At 48.6% G+C, this 19,618-nt stretch overlaps 1 protein-coding gene across 1 annotated transcript in view; it reads left to right on the top strand.

The window, feature by feature from the left end:
- The window catches only part of MYO5B (myosin VB), a 200,145-nt gene that overhangs the window by 93,027 nt on the left and 87,500 nt on the right, over nt 1–19,618 (top strand). Inside the window, 4 exon segments of the mRNA XM_052660247.1 lie at nt 6,975–7,056; nt 7,910–8,050; nt 18,120–18,242; nt 19,179–19,262. Coding sequence (XP_052516207.1) covers nt 6,975–7,056; nt 7,910–8,050; nt 18,120–18,242; nt 19,179–19,262 — 430 coding nt within the window.

The following is a 19,618-nucleotide window of genomic DNA, read 5'->3' as shown; positions in this document are numbered from 1 at the left end:
TCAGAAATATGATTTGCAAATGTTTTATACCATTCCATAAGTTGCCTTAAATGATATATTTTAGGTAAATTTCTTAAGCTCACCAGTTGCCTTTGTCATTTTGATAGAAATTCTTTGTTTCTTTGTTATGTTTTTCTTTCTTGGTCTCACTCTTCAAAACAGACTTAAAGATAATTTCATGATCCTAAGTGATTTATTTGGAGAAGACAACCTATCCCCTCCCTCTGTCCAGTATGGGAAGGTTTCATGGAGGATGGAGAGGGAGGAGTCAGTGATTGCATTTGCCCTGCAGCCTGTGAATAGTGACCCAACCTTGGACAGCCCAGAAGATCCCTGGACATGTCTTCTTCAGGGTAGACATGCATAGCCAGCCCAAGGTTCCCAGATACAGCAAGATTACCTCTTGCCATGGGTTCTCCCTGGAATCTCTGAGTCTTCCAGGAGAGCCTTGTAACTCTGAGTGCTCGAAAGTCAAGCTCAGCCTTCTGGAATTGCTCTGACATAGCCCTTTGGAACATGCCTGAAGCCAAACACCACTACATACTCTTAAAGCTTCAATAAAGTCCCATTTGTCTCTGTCCCTGCCAGCACCCTCATGAGCTCACCCTCCTTTAAAGTCCTGTAACACAGACAAATCTCCACTAGTTGAGTTTTCCTGGGGTCTTCCTAATAGCTCTCTCCTTTGGGTAGGGTTCATGATTTGCCTTTTGTAGCTCTTACGTTTCTGGGACAGTTGACTGATGGATTGGGAGAGAGTTAGCATATGGTGGGCATCTTCCTGTCCCACATCAGATTTTCAGACACAGGCAAGAGGCAGGAATTGGAGCACACTGCAGACAGAATGGCCTTAGATCCTCCAGAAGACCTGTTCTTGACCTTGGGATGTGAGCAGTGCCTAGAACTTTGCTCTTCCTGAAGGACAAGTCCCATGTGTGGGCATCTGGGACACAGAGAGAAGCACAGGAGCAGGACTGAAGTCCTTCCATTCTAAGGTGCAGCCAGCACCCCCGATTGTTGAGGAAAGAGATCAGAAGGGTTGGCATCCCTATCAGACTGCAAGGTGCTCTTGTGAGATTTCATGGGTTTCAGGAGGGAAAGAGACCTTGAGAGGACTTGCTTGACTTTTGGCAGTCATTCCCTAGCAGCCCCCCTCTATGTCTAACCTGTACCACGTATCTTCTCTTTTGAGCTTTGGTGGAAGGGTAGAAACACAGGGCTAAGCTCAGTTCAGTTCAGTCTCTCAGTCATGTCCGACTCTTTGAGACCCCATGAATCGCAGCATGCCAGGCCTTCTTGTCCATCACCAACTCCCAGAGTTCACTCAGACTCACGTCCATCGAGTCGGTGGTACCATCCAGCCATCTCATCCTCGGTCGTCCCCTTCTGCTCCTGCCCCCAATCCCTCCCAGCATCAGAGTCTTTTCCAATGAGTCAACTCTTCACATGAGGTGGCCAAAGTACTGGAGTTTCAGCTTCAGCATCATTCCTTCCAAAGAAATCCCAGGGCTGATCTCCTTCAGAATGGACTGGTTGGATCTCCTTGCAGTCCAAGGGACTCTCAAGAGTCTTCTCCAACACCACAGTTCAAAAGCATCAATTCCTCGGCACTCAAGCTAAGAAAGTCTAATTCCTCTGCCTTGTGCCCTGGGGGAAGAACTGTTTCCCAACCTTCAAAGCATCTCATCTCCTCTCTGCTCTGGAGGGAGTGGTTCGTGGAGGTTAGTAATTAACTCAGTGACAGGTTGACTTCTTTTTATTGCAGTTTCACTTTCCCATGGACATTATCCTGTTTTTATAGAGGCACTTGTATCCCTTACCCCACCCTGCAGTCAGATAGAATGAGAAGGGAATTGTCTACTTTTTTGCTCTGCTTTGAAGATAGGCAAACGTGGAAGTGGGAATGTTAATTGTACCACCATGACTACAGATCCCAGGCCCCAGCATCAGGCCTTATTCTGTGTCTTGACCTCACTCCCACCCAAGGATTCTGGACTAAATATTCTCAGCATTGACTTTACAGGAGAAATCCAGTTCCCTCTCACATATAAATTTCTTTGTGATATTTTAATGTGAACTATAAATGGATCCATTGTATTTAGTTTTCAAAAGTCATCACTATTGATGACAAGAATAACTACAAATATAATGTCATTTAGAGAAGTTGCTTTATCTCCCTAACTGGCCTTTTCTGAGGTCAGTCATCTTAGACATTTTCCGGGCTCCCCAAACCCCTCATCCATTCATCTCTGGCCTGCTGGCATTACAGTAATTACCCTAGATGGCAGAGGAATTGTTACTAGATAATATTTAGAAATAGGGAAATTATGAGCTAATTTCAGGCCATCTCAAATTAATGAGAATGTTCTTTGTGGAGTGCTACCAATGTAAACCTTTAAAAAATGACGAGTGGGTGATATTTAAATCCTTTATCTTCGGAGCTCGATACGAGCTCGGCAAGTGCACCCAAGTGCTGTTATCTGGCCAGTTGCTAGGGTGGCTGTTTTATCTTCCTTCTGGGTTTTATTAATTAAAAGTTCCTCTATGGCTTGGCTGTCAGTCAGCCACCTTTCTTGAGGTACCGAAAAGGGAGCTGTAGGGAGAGGAAATGAGGTTCTAAGAGACATGACTGGGTCTGCAGGACCATCATCTGGGCTGAGAGGACCCTAAGCCAGGGTGACGGCTGGCTGACCCAGTGCCTCCCTCCTGCATGGTCTGGACTGCCTCCAGCTTGGACTTGGCAACTTTGATCCTGTTTTATTGACCTGGAATTACTTGTCTTCCATGGGCATGACCAAAGGCTGTTCTTTAATGTGGTTGTCTCCAAGCAGTTGATTCCTTTGATTTCAAGATGATTTCCTGCCTTTTCTTGTCTTATATTTTGGTGGGGGGTGGGGTGGTGGGGGGAGGTGGAGAAGCCTGATGTGTTCTGGGCACCAAGCTAGCCCTGTTGGATGGTTGGCACATTTATTTTTGCAGGTCCTTCTGCTTAGGGTGCTGCCTTTCCTCCACCACCACCACCACCAGCATCCCTAACCCATCAGGGGCGGCTCCAACATTTCTACTGGGGAGCAGCGGTTAGGGAGTACAGTCTGTTTGGAAGGGTTGGCATAATTTTATATGAGATTGAGAAAATTTAGTTGCCTATACTGACAGTGAGAAGGCCCATGCTGTGAAGATTCTGAAGGTGGAAGCCTGTGCCCCGAGCCCAGGTCCCTTCTTTGGTATTCTCTGCTCTCCCCATCTCCACATGCTCAGACACTTCCTTCTCTGGGAAGTTATCTTCTTGCCCACAGCCCTTCCTAGTCTTCTCTCCCTTCCCTTCTTATTTATTTATGCCCATGGGTGTATATGTGCGTGCTCAGTCATGACTGACTCTTTGTGATCCCTTAGACTGTAGCCCACCAGGCTCCTCTGGAATTTTCCAGACAAGAATACTAGAGTGGGTTGCCATTTCCTTCTCCAGGAGATCTTCCCAACCCAGGGATCAAAGCTGGGTCTCCTGCATTGCAGGCAGATTCTTTACCACTGCCACCTGGGTAGCCCCATTTATGCCAATAATTAAAACTTTATTGGAAAACAGATACCAAAATAGGAGAGCACTATTGCATACCTTATACAATTAAACATCATCACATTATCTTGGTAGATGAGAACTGCTGAGCTGGTGAGGATTTCTGTGAAAGAACACAAATTCAGGAAGTTGTATGGATCCTTGATGTTGCTTCCTTCTAAATGAATGCCTTCTGTGAGGCTGGCCTTTCCTCCCATCACTTGGCACAACACTGTTGAACAACCTACACAAAGTACAATCATCTGAACATGACTGAGAACCATATAATCCTGTAACAACCTGGACATTTTACATGAAGTCAGAATTTGGACTTTGAACCAGTCATTTCTTTTTATGTTTTTTCTTTTCTTCTTCCAAGCAAGAGTACAGTAAATCTCTCGCCAAAGGCATGTTGGTCCTTCCACAAGCTCAGCCCATCCAGATCTCTAAGGTGACATTCCCAGGGAGCAACACACCCCTGGGCGCAGAGCGTCCCCTTTCCTCTTCTTCTTTTTATAATATTTATTTGGCCACTCCAGGTTTTAGTTGAGATGCAGGGTTTAGTTGCCCCCATCCAGGTGGGATCTTAGTTCCCTGATCCAAGGGATCAAACTGGAGTCCCCTGCATTGCAAGGCAGATACTTAACCCTGGGCCACCAGGGAAGTCCCCTTTCTTCTTTCTTAAACAGAACTTTTACTCCTTTCTGAGTTAATGTGCTCTCAGAAATCACTCTCTCTGGGTTCAAATATTGGCTTTTCTGTCTCTTGACTCTCTGATTTTGGACAGGTTATTTGGTTTTTCAGCAGTAGGATGGATTAGTGGTAGACCCCAACTCTTGTTGGTTGTGGGTATTCAGTGAGCCCATGAAGCCTCTGGAACTTGTTGCTCTGTAGATGCCCATTCACAGGGTCCCTGCCAGCTCGTTCAGCCAGGTGCGTGAATGAGAAAAAGGTTCCTCTTCCTCCTGGATTTCTGCCCTTTCTTGCCTGCTTAGCCTGCTGCCTTTGCTCTGCGAGCATGGGGCTTATTGTGGCTAAAGCTGCTGATGCTATTATCATGCTCCCAGCCTGGTGGGTGATCATATCCATCCAGGCACACAACTGACTCTCACTCCACATGCCATTGGTCATTTGAAGTCCTCTCATCTCTGCCTTCCTTAATGTCTTTAGAACCTTCCTGTTAACTTGGCTACCACCAGCCTAAGCTATACCCTGGCTGCATTTTCCCTAAATAATTACTCCAATAATAAATCCTTATTCAACCTCCTACATTCAGTCTTGTACAACTTTCCCACAAATCACAGTATTTTTCTGAGATGGAAATTGGGTTTTCATTTCTTAATTTAAAATCCTGCCAGTTCTCCCCATTTCTCCTGGAAAAATCTAGAAATGTAGCATACAAGGCATCCGGTGGGGCCATGCCTGGCTGTGTGATGCCGCATCTCACCTCTGTAGACACCTCCCCTTCCCAAAGCCCCTTCCCCAGCAGTGATCCAGCCATATTGTGAACATTTCAGTTGAGCAATTGATGTCAGTGTTGATGATCTAAAGTATAAAGAGCTCAAATAAGTCCATTTTTAAAGTTAAAACCCAGCAAATACTTCACCAACCACAGATAGTTCACAAAGTATGGACAACTAGAGCATACAGTCACACCCACAGAAAAATCTTGAGCTTTATCAATAGTCAAAGAAATTAGAATTCAAAAACATTTGTCGTGTAACAATTAGCCGAAGATTTTTAAAAGTTAATTTATATTATTGACCAAAAATCTGTGATGTATTAATACTCCCAGTGAGGGGCAGAGGGGACAGACCTGATTGGAGCACAAGGCAACTTTGGGGTGATTGACGTGATAGAAATGTTCTGTATATGATTGTGATGGTGGACACATGTAGTGTAATACTGATCAGAAACTCGTTGAAATACATCTTTCCAATCGGTGCATCTGGTTGTACATAAACTCTAAGTCAAACATGGATTTTTTAAAGTTTTTTAATTTTTAAAATTTTATTTGTTTTTGGCCGCGTGGATCTTTGTTGCTGCTCACAGGCTTTCTCTTGCTGCAGCGAGTGGGGGCTGCTTTCCAGCTGTTGTGCATGGGCTTCTCTCTGTGGTGGGAAGAGCTCGTGGCAGCTCTTCTTCTTGCAGAGCTTGGGCTCTGGAGTGCACAGGCTCAGTAATGTGGAGCCCCATGGCATGTGGAATCTTCCAGGACCAGGGCTCAAACCCGTGTCCCCTGTATTGGCAGGCAGGGTCCCCTCTTAACCACTGGACCACCAGGGAAGTCCTCAAACCTGAATTTAAAGACAACCTTATTGACCAGGATCAGGAGAACGAGACCCTTGCATACACTGAGGGGCTGGGGTGAGGGCAGGGTGATAGCATCAGTTGGTTCCATCTTTCTGGAAGGTAACCTGCCACTACCATTTAAGAAAACAAATCCTGACATGGTAATTTTCCTTCTAGAACAGCATCCTAAGAATCATGAATTCAAAGATGTATATATAATATTTGTCACAGCAGCAATAGCAGCTAAAAACTGGGGAAAGAACCAGAATGTCCTTCAATAGGTGACTGGTTACATTACGATTCATCTGCATTGGGGCACGGCCAACCCAGGAGGAGCCTTTGTGTGAATCGGAAAAAGGCATCCCTCTGGGGCAAACGCTGCCTCCTAGACTTGAAGGGGACATCAGCTAAATTCTAGCCCCACTGATCCCCTCACCTGGGCTTCTGGGCAATTCTCAGGCTGAAAGCAGCATCTCTAGGACGGTCCACGAGGCAGACATTAGAACTGATGTCTTTGAAGAACAGCAGCACGGAGAACTGTTAAATAACAAATGGGAAGTTAAATGATAAATATAGGGGTGATTTTACATAAAATTCATCTTTTCTTCAAAAATAAAGTCACTGGAAGGAAACACACATGCGTGCATGCTAAGTCCCTTCAGTCGTGTCCGACTCTATGCGACCCAATGGGCTGTAGCCTGCCAGGCCCTTCTGTCCATGAGATTTCCCAGGCAAGAATACTGGAGTGGGTTACCATTTCCTTCTCCAGGGGCTCTTCCTGACCCAGGGATCAAACCCACGTCTCATGTCTACCTGTATTGGCAGGCGGTTCATGTGAGTGACAGAATCACGGGTGACTTTTTCTTACACCTGCTTTTTCCAAATTTTCTTGCTGTCAGTACTTTTTTTAGTTGTGAAAAGACATTCATTCTTACTCTCCTGTTTGATTCTAAAGACTGTATTGTGCTGATACCTGTGACAGTGGTGTCAAGAACAGATGGGACTTCTGTGCTGGAGTTAAGGCGAGAACCGCAGGGAGCAGAGGATGAGGGCCACCTTGCTCAAGTCCCAGTGATCCCTTTGGTAAATGGGGACATCTCTTACTTTTTCCTTTGGTCTTTCCATCCTGTAGATTTGAGACGTTTGAGGTGAACAGCTTTGAGCAGTTCTGTATCAACTACGCCAATGAGAAGCTCCAGCAGCAGTTCAACTCGGTAGGTTTTTCTGGACCCAGAGATGTCGGGTGGTGGGGGGAGTCACAGACAGCCCAGCCCACTTCTCTCCCGTCCAGGGTCAGTGGGCTCCAGCTCGGCCCTGACCTGCCCTTGGTTTCCTGATCAGGCCACAGCTCTAGGCAGGCACTCCCTACTGGTCAGAAGGAGGTCGGAATTGGGACAGCTGGGTCAAGGGGGTCAGTGATCCTCTCCTTGGCTTTGACTTCCACTCTTTTTGAGCCCAAGAATCTGGGGTATTTGAACAATCACAGCCATCTGTGAGGCCTCTTGTGATTGGCTGAGGTATGACAGTGCAGGTGAGTAGTAGAAGATCCTAGGGAAGGGTGCACATGGGAGTGAGGATCACCTTCGTCATTGTTCAGTCACTCGGTTGTGTCTGACTCTTTGCGACCCCATGGACTGCAGCACACCAGGCTTCCCTGTCCTTCACTATCTCCCGGATTTGCTCAAACTCATGTCCATTGAGTCAGTGATGCCATCCAATCATCTCATCCTCTGTCGTCCCCCTCTCCTCCTGCCCTTAGTCTTTCCCAGCATCAGGGTCTTTGTAAATGAATCGGCTCTTTGCATCAGGTGGCCAAAGTACTGGAGCTTCAGCTTCAGCATCCGTTCTTCCAATGAATATTCAGGGTTAATTTCCTTTGGGTTTGACTGAGATCACCCAGCTGGGCCTTTTTTTTCTGCAGTCATGACTGTGACTGGTGCCCAAAGCCTTTTTGATGAGTATGTCCCATCCTCTGGGACTCAGAACCCATGTGGTTGAAGCTCAGGGGAGTTGAAAGTTAAGATGTGTCTGTAGTTCACTGACCTGACTTTTTGCTTCTTACGCTAGCACGTATTCAAGCTGGAGCAGGAGGAGTACATGAAGGAGCAGATCCCGTGGACCCTGATTGATTTCTATGATAACCAACCTTGTATCGACCTCATAGAAGCTAAGCTGGGCATCTTGGACCTGTTGGATGAAGAATGTAAGGTAAAACTGATGATGTCATTGAATCGGCTTAATTCTAGGCTTAGGGTTATGAGGCAGAGGACAGCTGTGTGGTGCAAGGGAACATGTCAGATCTCAAGACTGGAGTTTCATCTGATTAGTCGGCCTTTAGTTTGCTGGGAGAAGCCTTAGGGTCTATTCTGCAACTAAAAGGTACCAGAAGGTAACACACTGAACATGACTGGCAGGTGTTGCTACATTGGTGAACAATGTCTTTGGCAGGGGCTGGGTGTTAAGGATTGGTGTGATGTGATGGTGGTATGGATTTGGTGCCCCACATCTCCTAGGTGCTGAGAAAGGACCACAACTTCTAGACAGGCATCCCGGAGAGGGAGTGCCAAGAGCCCAGGATCGTCTTTACCATGCAAGGTGGCTTGTCAGTGGCAAGAGCCACGTGGCTTGGTGGCAAGTGAGAGCTGTGGATTTCCCCCATGCAGCTTGTCATGGACACTACCTGCTATGACAGGAGGGGCCCTGAGTTGCCAGCATGGAGAGAACCAGGCAGCCTTGGGTGTGTGGGGCAGGGGAACTCCTGTGTTATCAGTCATCTAATTGCTTTGGCCTTTGGTTTCTGCTCTATGAATTGATGGGCGCTGGGTCTGATGGTCTTCCAAACTTCTCCTGATTTGGTGTTTGGCAATTACGGTAAATGTATGCCAGCTCCTTCAGGGGTGGAAACTCTAATCAAGAGGTGTAGAAGCTGCTTGGGTCTCGGCATTGAAAGGGAAGAGCCCAGGTGCGCTTACCGTCTGATCTCCTGTGTCTGGGCTGTGGAGTGGCTTGTGGCATGATGGTTTGGGAGGAGCAGATATTTCCTTTCCAGAAACTTTCACTGCCTTTGAAAATGAGAAAGACTGAAAACAAAACAGTGGAAGACAGTGAAACTACGCTGAAATACACAGCATGCTTTTATCTGATGGTTTTCAGCACATTCTCAAAGCTGGAGACTTGGTCTGGTTTCAGACTCGGGAACAGGTAATTCCTTGGGGTGACAGGGGCTGCGTTGGCTCACCCCCACCCCCATGAGGTTGTGATAAAGGTGATAGAACAGTTGTCCCTTTGTCCCTGCTCAAGCAGCACCGGCCGAATGACAGACATCGCAGCCCAGGCCGTCCAGCACCACCACCCCCCTGCCCGGTGTGTACCCCTCCCTCATTGTCTCGGTTCCACGTCCACTGCCAGCAGCTCCCTTCTGACACTCGGGAGCGTGCTCCCCTCCCCTCCGTCTCTGGTGATCCTTTCCGCAGCCTCCTCCAGCTCCACAACCCCAACCACGCCCTCCATCCAGTTCCGGGCCTCTGAACCAGCACAGCCCCCCAGGCCCGGCTCCAGGAGGGCTCTGGCTCTTCCCTCCCTCACCCAGCGGTGACGTCCAAGGGTGGACAAGGCTCTGAGCCAGCGGCTCGACCTCGCTCTGCAATGAAGCGCTAACTGCTGCAGACCGCAGCCCCCAGGGACCCATCCTCACCTTTCTCCTCTCACAGGAATCCCCCACTGCCTCAGGGGGACGGAGTCTGTGAATTCAGCAGCTGCCCTATCGATTTTCCCTGATCGACCTTGCCTTTGGCAGGCAAGCCAAGGTTACTTGTGGGTTCGTTTTGGCTCCTGGTTTGAGGTTCTCAGAGGTGCTACTGCCCAAGAGAGCATGTCCCCAGAATGTCAGGCTGCAGCGGTGAGAACACTGGTCACTGCACGGTGAGAGACCTCAGGCTGCTGTCCAGAAGTGGGGGGACCCAAGCCCCTGGGTGAGGGAGTGCGGTGCGCCCCTTGCAGCACGGGGCTGGGGAGCTGGTGGTTCTGGGGGTGGTGGAGGAGGGCTTAGCAGTGCAGCTGAAAAGTAGGCAGTGGTTTCAGGGAGGACCAGGGTGCAAACATGCAGCAGTTTTGAAAGCATCCCCCACAAAGCCCTGGACTTGGCAGCCTTGGGTATTCCCGGTGCAGCGGATCCCCACACCGTCCTGTCTGTCTTCCTACCGAGTGCGCACTGCCTGTACTACTTTCCAGAAGCCAAGGGGAAATAAAACCCAGCTGCGTCTGTATGCATGGTCTCTGCCTTATGCACTATGGTGCCTTTTGTTCAGGGCAAATTTTAAAGATTAGGGGATTTAAGTTTCAGACCATATCCAACTCAAACTCCTGCCAAACCCCCAGAAGTTATTGATTTGGCTAAAAAGTTCATTTGAGTTTTTCTATAACATCTTATGGAAAAACCGGAATGAAATGTTTGGCCAACTCAATATTATGCACCTAGTGTATATCTGGTCTTGAGGGGAAAGCCCTCAGGAGAAGGGACAGGGGTCTCCCTGCCAGCCAGCAAAGGGTGAAGAGGGACAGGATGGTACTTGGGAAGAGCCTGGCCTGGGCGAGGGGCCCATGGAGGGCTGTGGGCAAGGACCAGGGCCCAGGGACAGCTGAGTGACCTCCAGGGCAGGGCCCTCACCAGGTCAGAAAGAGTGCTGAGCTGCCCACAGCCAGGGGGTTCTGTTAGATGCTTGCTTCCCTGTCCCTGAGGCTCCTTAGAAGGGAGATCTGAGGGTAAGCTGGGGTTTCCCGCTAGTCCCTGGGGGACGGAGGTGTGCGCCCAGAGTGTCGGGATAGAATTGGGGGTGGTGCTGTGAGAGTGCCGCGTGGGGCCTCAGTGGGCGCCAAGTCACAGATGCAGCCAGGGAGGCGAGATGAGCACTGAATTACAGGACTGACACAAGAGCCCACGGTGTGGAAACCGCTTTCTGTGAGATTTAGCTGCTGTGGGAATTCAGACTCATTCAGTATAATTGGATACGGCGTCTAGCAACAGATGGATGTTTAAAATTTTATTTCTTTTTTGGCTGCGCTGGGTCTTGGTTGCCGCGCATGGGCCTTCTCTCCAGGCGCTGCTCTCTAGCTGCGGTGAGCAGGCTCCTCCCTGAGGTGGCTTCCTTGCTGTGGAGCGTGGGCCCCAGGTGTGCGGGCTTCGGAAGTTGTGGCGCACGAGCTTAGCTGCTCTGTGGCGTGGGGGATCTTCCCGACGAGGGAGCGAAGCCCTGCCCCTTGCATTGGCAGGTGGATTCCTAACCACTGGACCACCAGAGGAATCCTAATAGATGGATTTTTAACCAGTAGTTATTGCTTTTGTCAGAAGCCATGAAACTGTACACTTATAAAGGGTGCGTTTTGCTGTATGGAAATTGTTCTGTAATAAGTCTGACTTATAAATCCTCCTCTTGGAGGAACGAACTAGCAAGGACTGATAGGAATTGAGACATCAGTGCACATTTTCTCATAAGTGACATACTTGCGTTTGAGCAGGAATTTTGTGAAAATGAGACCTTGACCCCTAGAAGCAGTTCCAATGGGTGAAGACACAGTGTCTCAGGCTGGAGAGACGCAGGCAGGGCTGAGTCAGGGAGGCAGACTCTGCCCTGTTGACTGGGATCCTCTCGTTTCATGGAGCCCAGGATGAGGAGCCGACGAGGACGGACCTTCCTGGTCATGATGTTGTTGCTGAGGCAGTAGAAGGACAGCAGGCTGCACTCGGGAGTCAATACCTGCTGTCCCCTGACCAGTTCCAGCCTGCTCTCGTGAGAGCTGACTGAATACCTGCTGTCCCCTGACCTGGGCCAGCCTGCTCTCGTGAGAGCTGACTGAATACCTGCTGTCCCCTGACCTGGGCCAGCCTGCTCTCGTGAGAGCTGACTGAATACCTGCTGTCCCCTGACCTGGGCCAGCCTGCTCTCGTGAGAGCTGATTTTGGATGAAGACCAAGGCCTTGTGGTTTCTCCAGATGCAGCCCTAGGGCGGCTGGCTGTGAGCAGCTTTGAAGCCTGTGGTGGTCGGAGGGCAAGCGGCGCCTACATTCATCCTCCTGACAAACCCCAGGTTCCCTTCAGCGCGCCCCTGAGGGGTCAGGCGAACAAAAAGAACATCTCCTGAGCTGTCGGGAAATGGAAACACTGAGATGAGAGGGCGGGGGTAGAGGGGAGCGCCCCCAGAGCAGCTGTATGAGCAGGGGTCACATGAGGGGAGAGGCACCCTGGGCACAGGGAATGTCATGTTTGCAGAACCTGAGATGGTCTGGTTTGTCCCGGGCCCATGCTGGTGGCCAGCGAGGGTGGGAAGTAGGAACCATCGAGAACGGGAGACTTGGCCTCGCCTGCCCAGTGAAGGTGTCTGGGGGATGGAAGGGAGTGAAGAGCGGGAGAGACACGATCGGATGTGACTGACTTTTCAGCAGGGCTCCCTGAGAACCGTGAAAGGTAAGCTGGAGAGAGACCATGGAGTCAGCTGAGCACTGGCCAGGAGGAGACGCCGAGCGCTTCTGAGGAGGGAGGCAGCGGGTGAGGGCCTCGAATGCCTTGCACGTGACAGCCAGTTGTTGGTTGGAGCAGTTTCTAGGGACTTGTCTGGGCAGAAGTCTGACTTGGGTAACTGGAGGAGCGAATAGGAGTGAGGCAGTGGAGGGGGCGAGTCTGAACTCCTAAGGAGGAGCTGAGAGAGAGGGAGGGCTGGAGAGGATTCAGAAGAGGGAAGATGGGCAGCTCCTGGTACCCAGGAGGCAGGGGACGTGTGCTTGGAAGGCCAATCAGGAGGAGAGGCACTCCCTCCCCTGAGGAGGGTCCGAGGCATTGTGGTCTGATGAGTCTCTGAGTGTAGAGCAGAAATATGAGGTTTCCTGCATGGCAGCCTGCTTCCCTGTGATGGAGGAGATGAAGCATCTGCTGAGAGGCAGCAGGGTTAGAAGTTCGAGGAGAACAGAGGAGGTGGGGACAGGCTGCCCTCCAGGGAGGGACGAGGAATACCAAGTGCAGAGATATGAGGTCCGAGACTATCAGAGAGTGAGATGTATGTAGCTGCTGTCAAGGTGCGGTCAAAGTCCCCTTCGATCTGGACACAGCATCTTAATCTACAGAAGTGCTGCTCACCCTGGAATTTGATTTTCTTTTTTGGAACTAATACTAAGTTATACTCAATTACCAGCAGAAGTTGATGAAGGGAAGGGAAGTTGGTGTGTGATCTCAGCCAGCCACCCAGGTCTGGGAAAGGACAGGATGGGTGGTTGGGTTGGTCTCAGTTCAGTTCACTTCAGTCGCTCAGTCGTGTCCGACTCTTTGCAACCCCATGGACTGCAGCACACCAGGCCTCTCTATCCATCACCAACTCCCGGAGTTTACTCAAACTCAGGTGCATCAAGTTGGTGATGCCATCCAACCTTCTCATCCTCTGTCGTCCCCTTCTCCTCCCGCCTTCAGTCTTTCCCAGCATAAGGGTCTTTTCTAGTGCATCAGTTCTTTGAATTAGCTGGCCAAAGTATTGGAGTTTCAGCTTTAGCATCAGTCCTTCCAATGAATATTCAGGACTGATTTCCTTTAGGATTGACTGGTTTGATCTCCTTGCTGTCCAAGGACTCTCACGAGTCTTCTCCAACACCGCAGTTCAAAAGCATTAATGCTTTGGTGCTCAGCTTTCTTTATAGTCCAATTCCTCACATCCATACATGACTACTGGAAAAACCATAGCTTTGACTAGACAGATCTTTGTTGACAAAGTAATATCTCTGCTTTTTCATATGCTGTCTAGCTTGGTCATAGCTTTTCTTCCAAGGAGTAAGCATCACTTAATTTCATGGCTGCACTCACCATCTTCAGTGATTTTGGAGCCCAAGAAAATAAAGTCTCTCACTGTTTCCATTGTTTCCCCATCTATTTGTCATGAAGTGATAGGGCCAGATACCATGATCTTAGTTTTCTGAATGTTGAGTTTTAAGCCAACTTTTTCACTCTCCTCTTTTACTTTCATCAAGAGGCTCTTTGGTTCTTCTTTACTTTCTGCCATAAGGGTGGTGTCATCTGTGTATTTGAGGTTATTGATGTTTCTCTCCACAATCTTGATTCCAGCTTGTTGTTCATCCAGCCCAGCATTTCTCATGATATACTCTGCACAGAAGTTAAATAAGCAGGGTGACAACATACAGCCTTGACGTACTCCTTTCCTGATTTGGAACCAGTCTGTTGTTCCCATGTCCAGTTCTAACTGTTGCTTCTTGACCTGCATACAGGTTTCTCAAGAGGCAGGTTAGGTGGTCTGGTATTCCCATCTCTCTAAGAATTTTCCAGTTTGCTGTGATCCACACAGTCAAAGGCTTTGGCATAGTCAATAAAGCAGAAATAGATGTTTTCCTGGAACTCTCTTGCTTTTTCAATGACCTAGTAGATGTTGGCAGTTTGATCTCTGGCCCCTCTGCCTTTTCTAAATCCAACTTGAACATCTGGAAATTCACAGTTCACATATTGCTGAAGCCTGGCTTGGAGAATTTTGAGCATTACTTTGCTAGCGTGTGAGATGGGTGCAATTGTGCAGTAGTTTGAGCATTCTTTGGCATTGCCTTTCTTTGGGATTGGAATGAAAACTGACCTTTTCCAGTCCTGTGGCCACTGCTGAGTTTTCCAAATTTGCTGGCATAGTGAGTGTAGCACTTCCACAGCATCATCTTTTAGGATTTGAAATAGCTCAACTGGAATTCCATCACCTCCACTAACTTTGTTCATAGTGATGCTTCCTAAGGTCCACTTGACTTCGTGTTCCAAGATGTCTGGCTCTAGGTGAGTGATCACACTATTGTGATTATCTGGGTCATGAAGATCTTTTTTGTATAGTTCTGTGTATTCTTGCCACCTCTTCTTAATATCTTCTGCTTCTGGGTTGGTCTAGAATTAGTGTTTTGCTGAGCATGCGAAAGTGGTGTTTTGTGAAGGTGGGAAAGTGAAGGAGGGGATGGCTGCAGGTGAGGAGGAAGGAGCCACTTCTGCCTGGAGCTGTTAGGACAGCAGAGTCCTGGAGGCCCAGCTACCACAGGAGGATTCAGGGCTGATGCGGGCAGGGCCACCTGAGAGGTCACCAGGGGTGGGAGTCATCAGGTAGCCCGCAGAGGTCTGAGATGGAGTGAGATGGAGGCCAGGAAGGCTGTCTTGGTGGCACAGGCTCAGGAAGATGGGACAAGAAACAGGTGGAATAACTGACTTTAGGCTCCTTATCAGCCAGCTCTTGTCAGCTGTTGGGCTGGGGCAGGCTTTAACCCCAGGCGATGTCTCAGGCCAGTGATGGCAGCCAGACATAACTTCCTACGAGGGTTCCAGGAGTGCCTTGGTGAAAAGCTGTCCTGGGCCACAGGTTTTATACCCCAGGCTGTTGGAGATGAGGGACTTAGTAAGTCCAAGGATTATTTCATTCCCCACCCCCCAGTTTTTTCTGTTTTATTTTAGTAGCAAAGAGTAAAATCAGGTTTAATGTATTTTAACAGCTTTATTAAGATAGAATTAATAAACCATCCAACTCACGTATTTAAAATACACAAGTCAGTGGGGTTTTTTTGGTGTATTCAGAGTTGTGCAACCATGAATTTCACAACATTTTCATCATCCCCTAAAGATATACATTAGCAGAAATTCTCCATTCCCCCACAGCCCTAGGCAACCACAAATCTACTTCTTATCTCTACAACATTTGCCAATTTGAGACGTTTCATCTAGATGTGGCCTTCACCTTTGGTGTGACCAGTGGCCAGCAGAGCAGGTCAGAGGGATTCACCTCCTGAGGGACAGTACCCACCTCGAAGAAGGCAGAGCTGGAGTCCAGGCTCCTGGCCCAGTGCCTTTGGAGAGGAAGAAAGCTTGCATGAAGCTGCTGGCAGATACTTTTTTTTAAAAAAAAGGATTTGATTTGCAGCATATTCCAAAGCTACTGATAACCGCAATCTAGATTTTATCAAAATACAAGATTTTTGTTGTCTCCAATGCCTGTTTTAAATCTACTTATTGGAAAGATTTTTGGAAATGACTGCTTCCCACCTAACTGTGCCTTTGTGGCTCCTTTAAAACTCTGTCATCGGGCAGGGAAGCCCAAACAGTGAGGAGCACGTCAACCAACCAGCCTGTCCTGGCTTGAACCCCAGCTTTGCTGCTTGCCAGCTGTGTGACCTTGGGCAAGTTACCTAACTGCTCTGTTTCTTCACCTGTAAAATGTATATAGTAGCTTCCCTGGTGGCTCAGATGGTGAAAAATCTGCCTGCAATGCAGGAGACCCAGGTTCAATCCGTGGGTCAGGAAGATCCCCTGGAGAAGGAAATGGCTACCCACGCCAGTACCCTTGCCTGGAGAAGCCCATGGACAGAGGAGCCTGGTGGGCTATACTCCATGGGGTTTGCAGAGAGTTGGACATGACTGAGAAACTAATACCTAGTTCATAGGATTGAATGAGTTAATATAATAAAATGTATAGAAAATCACCTGGCAATAAGTTCTCTGGACATTTGCTTTTAGCGTTATCTGAGATTCTTCATTCCTATGAATTTCTGCTGGCCTTCATTTTTAGTCAAGGATGTGGGTGAGAACAGAGACCGACCCTTGTCAGGAAATATGTTTATATATGAACCTTGGTTTCGGGCCTCTCTTGCTCATTGATTCACGCGAGTCTGATTTAGGGAATATGTAGGATTATGAAATCTGCTGAGAAGTCCAGTTTCACGGACAAGATAAGATGAGCTGGATACTGGCAAACGCAGGTGCTGACCCAGGTGGGGCTTCTCATCGTGGTCCTGTCCTTCCTGTCCTGTCTGCCCCAGGTCTGCTAGGTTTGGGTCCATTGTGCTTCTGTTTTCGCCTCCTGGGAGCTCAGCCAGGTTGGCCTCTTGCTTTCCCCACACCTGGTGTTTCTGAACACAAGCTGCTTGGAGACAAATATGAAATAATATATTTTAAAATGCGGAATTAAATATATTTTATTTTGTCTGCCCAATGCAATTAATAGCCTCCTTGAAGAAAAAGTTTTCTTAAAAATCCTATGGCACTTAACACTGGATATTCAGTACCAGTTACACCAAGTTGAATATTGAGAAAAATCTGTTTGGTTACAAAGTATTTGAGAAATTTGTTTTCAAGTGGGTAAGCAATTTTTCATATGCACAGGTCTTATTAATTTACTAAAAAAGCCCTTTTTAAATGGCTAGTGCAGGGGTCACCTTCAACCCTGCCTGATCCAAATGTACAGGCTAAACTAATGAAAGGGCAAGTCATTGGTAGCCTATAGCTGAGGAAAGGGTGTGTGCAGTGATGGTCAAGAATGAAGGGGGGGTACCTTCACATTTGACAAGGTGCCATCATCTTTGATAATTTGAGAGGTGGGTAGAGTGGCTCTGTGTTTTGTTTTCAGCAAAGCATGATGCGTTTTCACTTTGGAAGCTATCTCTAAAGATATGAAAAGAGGCTGCTCTTCAGAATCCTTAATGGAGTGAAATCACTAAATGTAAATTTGAGGGAGGTAGAGATTAGTACTGCATAGTTCAGTCACTAGGTACTTAGCACCCAGTTTGTGGCTGGAACCCAGTTTTAAGTTTTTTGAGGGGCAGGAAAAAAACAGACATATTTCTCGAGTGCAACAAACTTACAGTTTATAGAGACGAGACAGTACACAAAAACCAACAACTGATGAACAGTGTTGGATAGCGCATGTGTAAGAACTCAACTGGAAGAATTCCAAAGTGCAATCGAGGGTGGTCAAGAAAGGCTCCAGAGAAAAGGACAGACTTGAGCTGAGCCTGGACACTGGTGTTCAGATGAGACAGAGGGTGAGCTGTCCAGCCGTAGGAGTTGGCCTGAGCGAACAGGAGCTCGGACTGGAGATGGGGTGATGTGTTCGTGACCCTGAAGTCACTGGCCCCACCAGAACGAGAAAGCATCTTCAGCTCTGTCCCGTGGGTTGTGATTCTGCTCTTGTAACCTTCGCCTCCACCCTCGTCCTCTCCCAGCTCTTCCAGCATTTGCCAACCGGCAGGTTCCCTGAGGCTCAGTGCATGCCTGTAGACACCACAGGAGCCAGCACGCAGGGCATGCTGAGGGCGTGCTCTGTGGGATCCCAGGTGTCCATGGTTGAGTCTGCTTTCCACATCCGGTTAGGGTCCAGGTCTGAGTGCTGAGTCCAGCCTCGATGAGGTTAACTTCCTGGCAGACTCCATCACCCTGCCTCTACTCTCGACTTCCTTTTTCCTCTTTGCAAAACCCCTGATTTTGTGAATCCACAGGTCCCCAGAGGAACCGACCAGAACTGGACTCAGAAGCTCTACGACAGGCACTCCGGCAGCCAACACTTCCAGAAACCCCGCATGTCCAACAAGGCCTTCATTGTCATCCACTTTGCAGATAAGGTGGGTCTTCTCATGGTGGGCTCAGCACTCCAAGAGCCCCACCCTTGGGGGACTTTGGGTTCTTGGGCTAAGAGGGAGCTGACCTTTGAAGTCAGGTAAGTGGCCTGGAGTCTCTTGGGTGGGGCCTTGTCTAGCCTCCTGGAGCCTGAGAGAGGATAGAGTGGTTCCTTCTCCACGTGGCTCATTGCCCAGCAGCTGGTGTAGACTTCGAATTTCTCCATGTGGATTGTATTCCATGTGCACTAGCCCAGGGCTTCTCAAATTTTCATGTGCATGTACATCACCAGGTCTTGCTCAAAGGCAAGTTCTAATTCAGTACATCTGTCATGAGGCTGACAAGCTGCATTTAGAGCACCCAAAGGAAGCCTTCTGTCCAAGGCCATCTTATGGGAACTCCTTTTTGAATCAATGTGTTATTTGCTCCTTCATGTTTGAAACAATGTGTTATTTGCTCTGTCCTGTCTGACTCTGCAACCCCATGGATTATAGCCCACCAGGCTCCTCTGTCCATGGAATTCTCCAGGCAAGAATACCGGAGTGGGTAGCTATTCCCTTACTCCAGGGGATTTTCCCAACCCAGGGATCGAACCTGGCTCTCTGCCTGCATTGCAGGCAGATTCTTTACTGTCTGAACCACCAGGGAAGCCCAGACCAATATTGTTATTGTTCAGTCGCTCAGTTGTGTCCGACTCTTTGCAACCCCATGGACTGCAAAAGAATGTGGTTTTCCACAAAATGAATATTCAACTTCCTCTCTGTAAATCTCAGTACAAGTGGGGTTTACATTTTAGATGAGAGCATCCATGAGTTTCCCATGTACACACAGCTGTTTTCAGAAGACGCTGTGGATGAGATAAAACCAGTGGAGATGCTGGTGAGGGCCCTGGGTCACGCAGGAGCGGTAACTACCCTTTCTGTTTCCGGCCGTGGCCCCAGGTGGAATACCTTTCAGATGGTTTTCTGGAGAAAAACAGAGATACCGTGTATGAAGAACAGATCAACATCCTGAAGGCCAGCAAGGTAAAGAGCTCCGGAAGTGGAGAGACAGAAGCGGAGCACCCAGGCCAGAGCCGGGCAGGGTGTGGTCAGTGCAAGCCCCAGTCTGGATCACGGTCGGGGGTTGGGGGGTGAGGGGCCTGCCAGTCGTTTCAGTCTGAGAATTTGAGGATGGCCTGATGAAAGGAAGGGAGCAAGGGATGGCAGAGGCAACTGCGAAAGGTACCAGCTAGTGGAGGGATGTGGGAAAGGGGGCCAGTCTGAAGGGGTCATGGTGAGTCTAACTGTGGAGACATTGCAGGTGTCCATTGTGTCATTTGCCTTCCATCTCCTTGGAGCAGGTGTAAAAGTACTTAAACCCCTTCAGATCCTGGTTTCAG

Source organism: Budorcas taxicolor, chromosome 22, assembly GCF_023091745.1.
Source record: "Budorcas taxicolor isolate Tak-1 chromosome 22, Takin1.1, whole genome shotgun sequence".
NCBI lineage: Eukaryota > Metazoa > Chordata > Mammalia > Artiodactyla > Bovidae > Budorcas > Budorcas taxicolor.
This window is presented reverse-complemented; position numbering and strand designations above follow the sequence as displayed.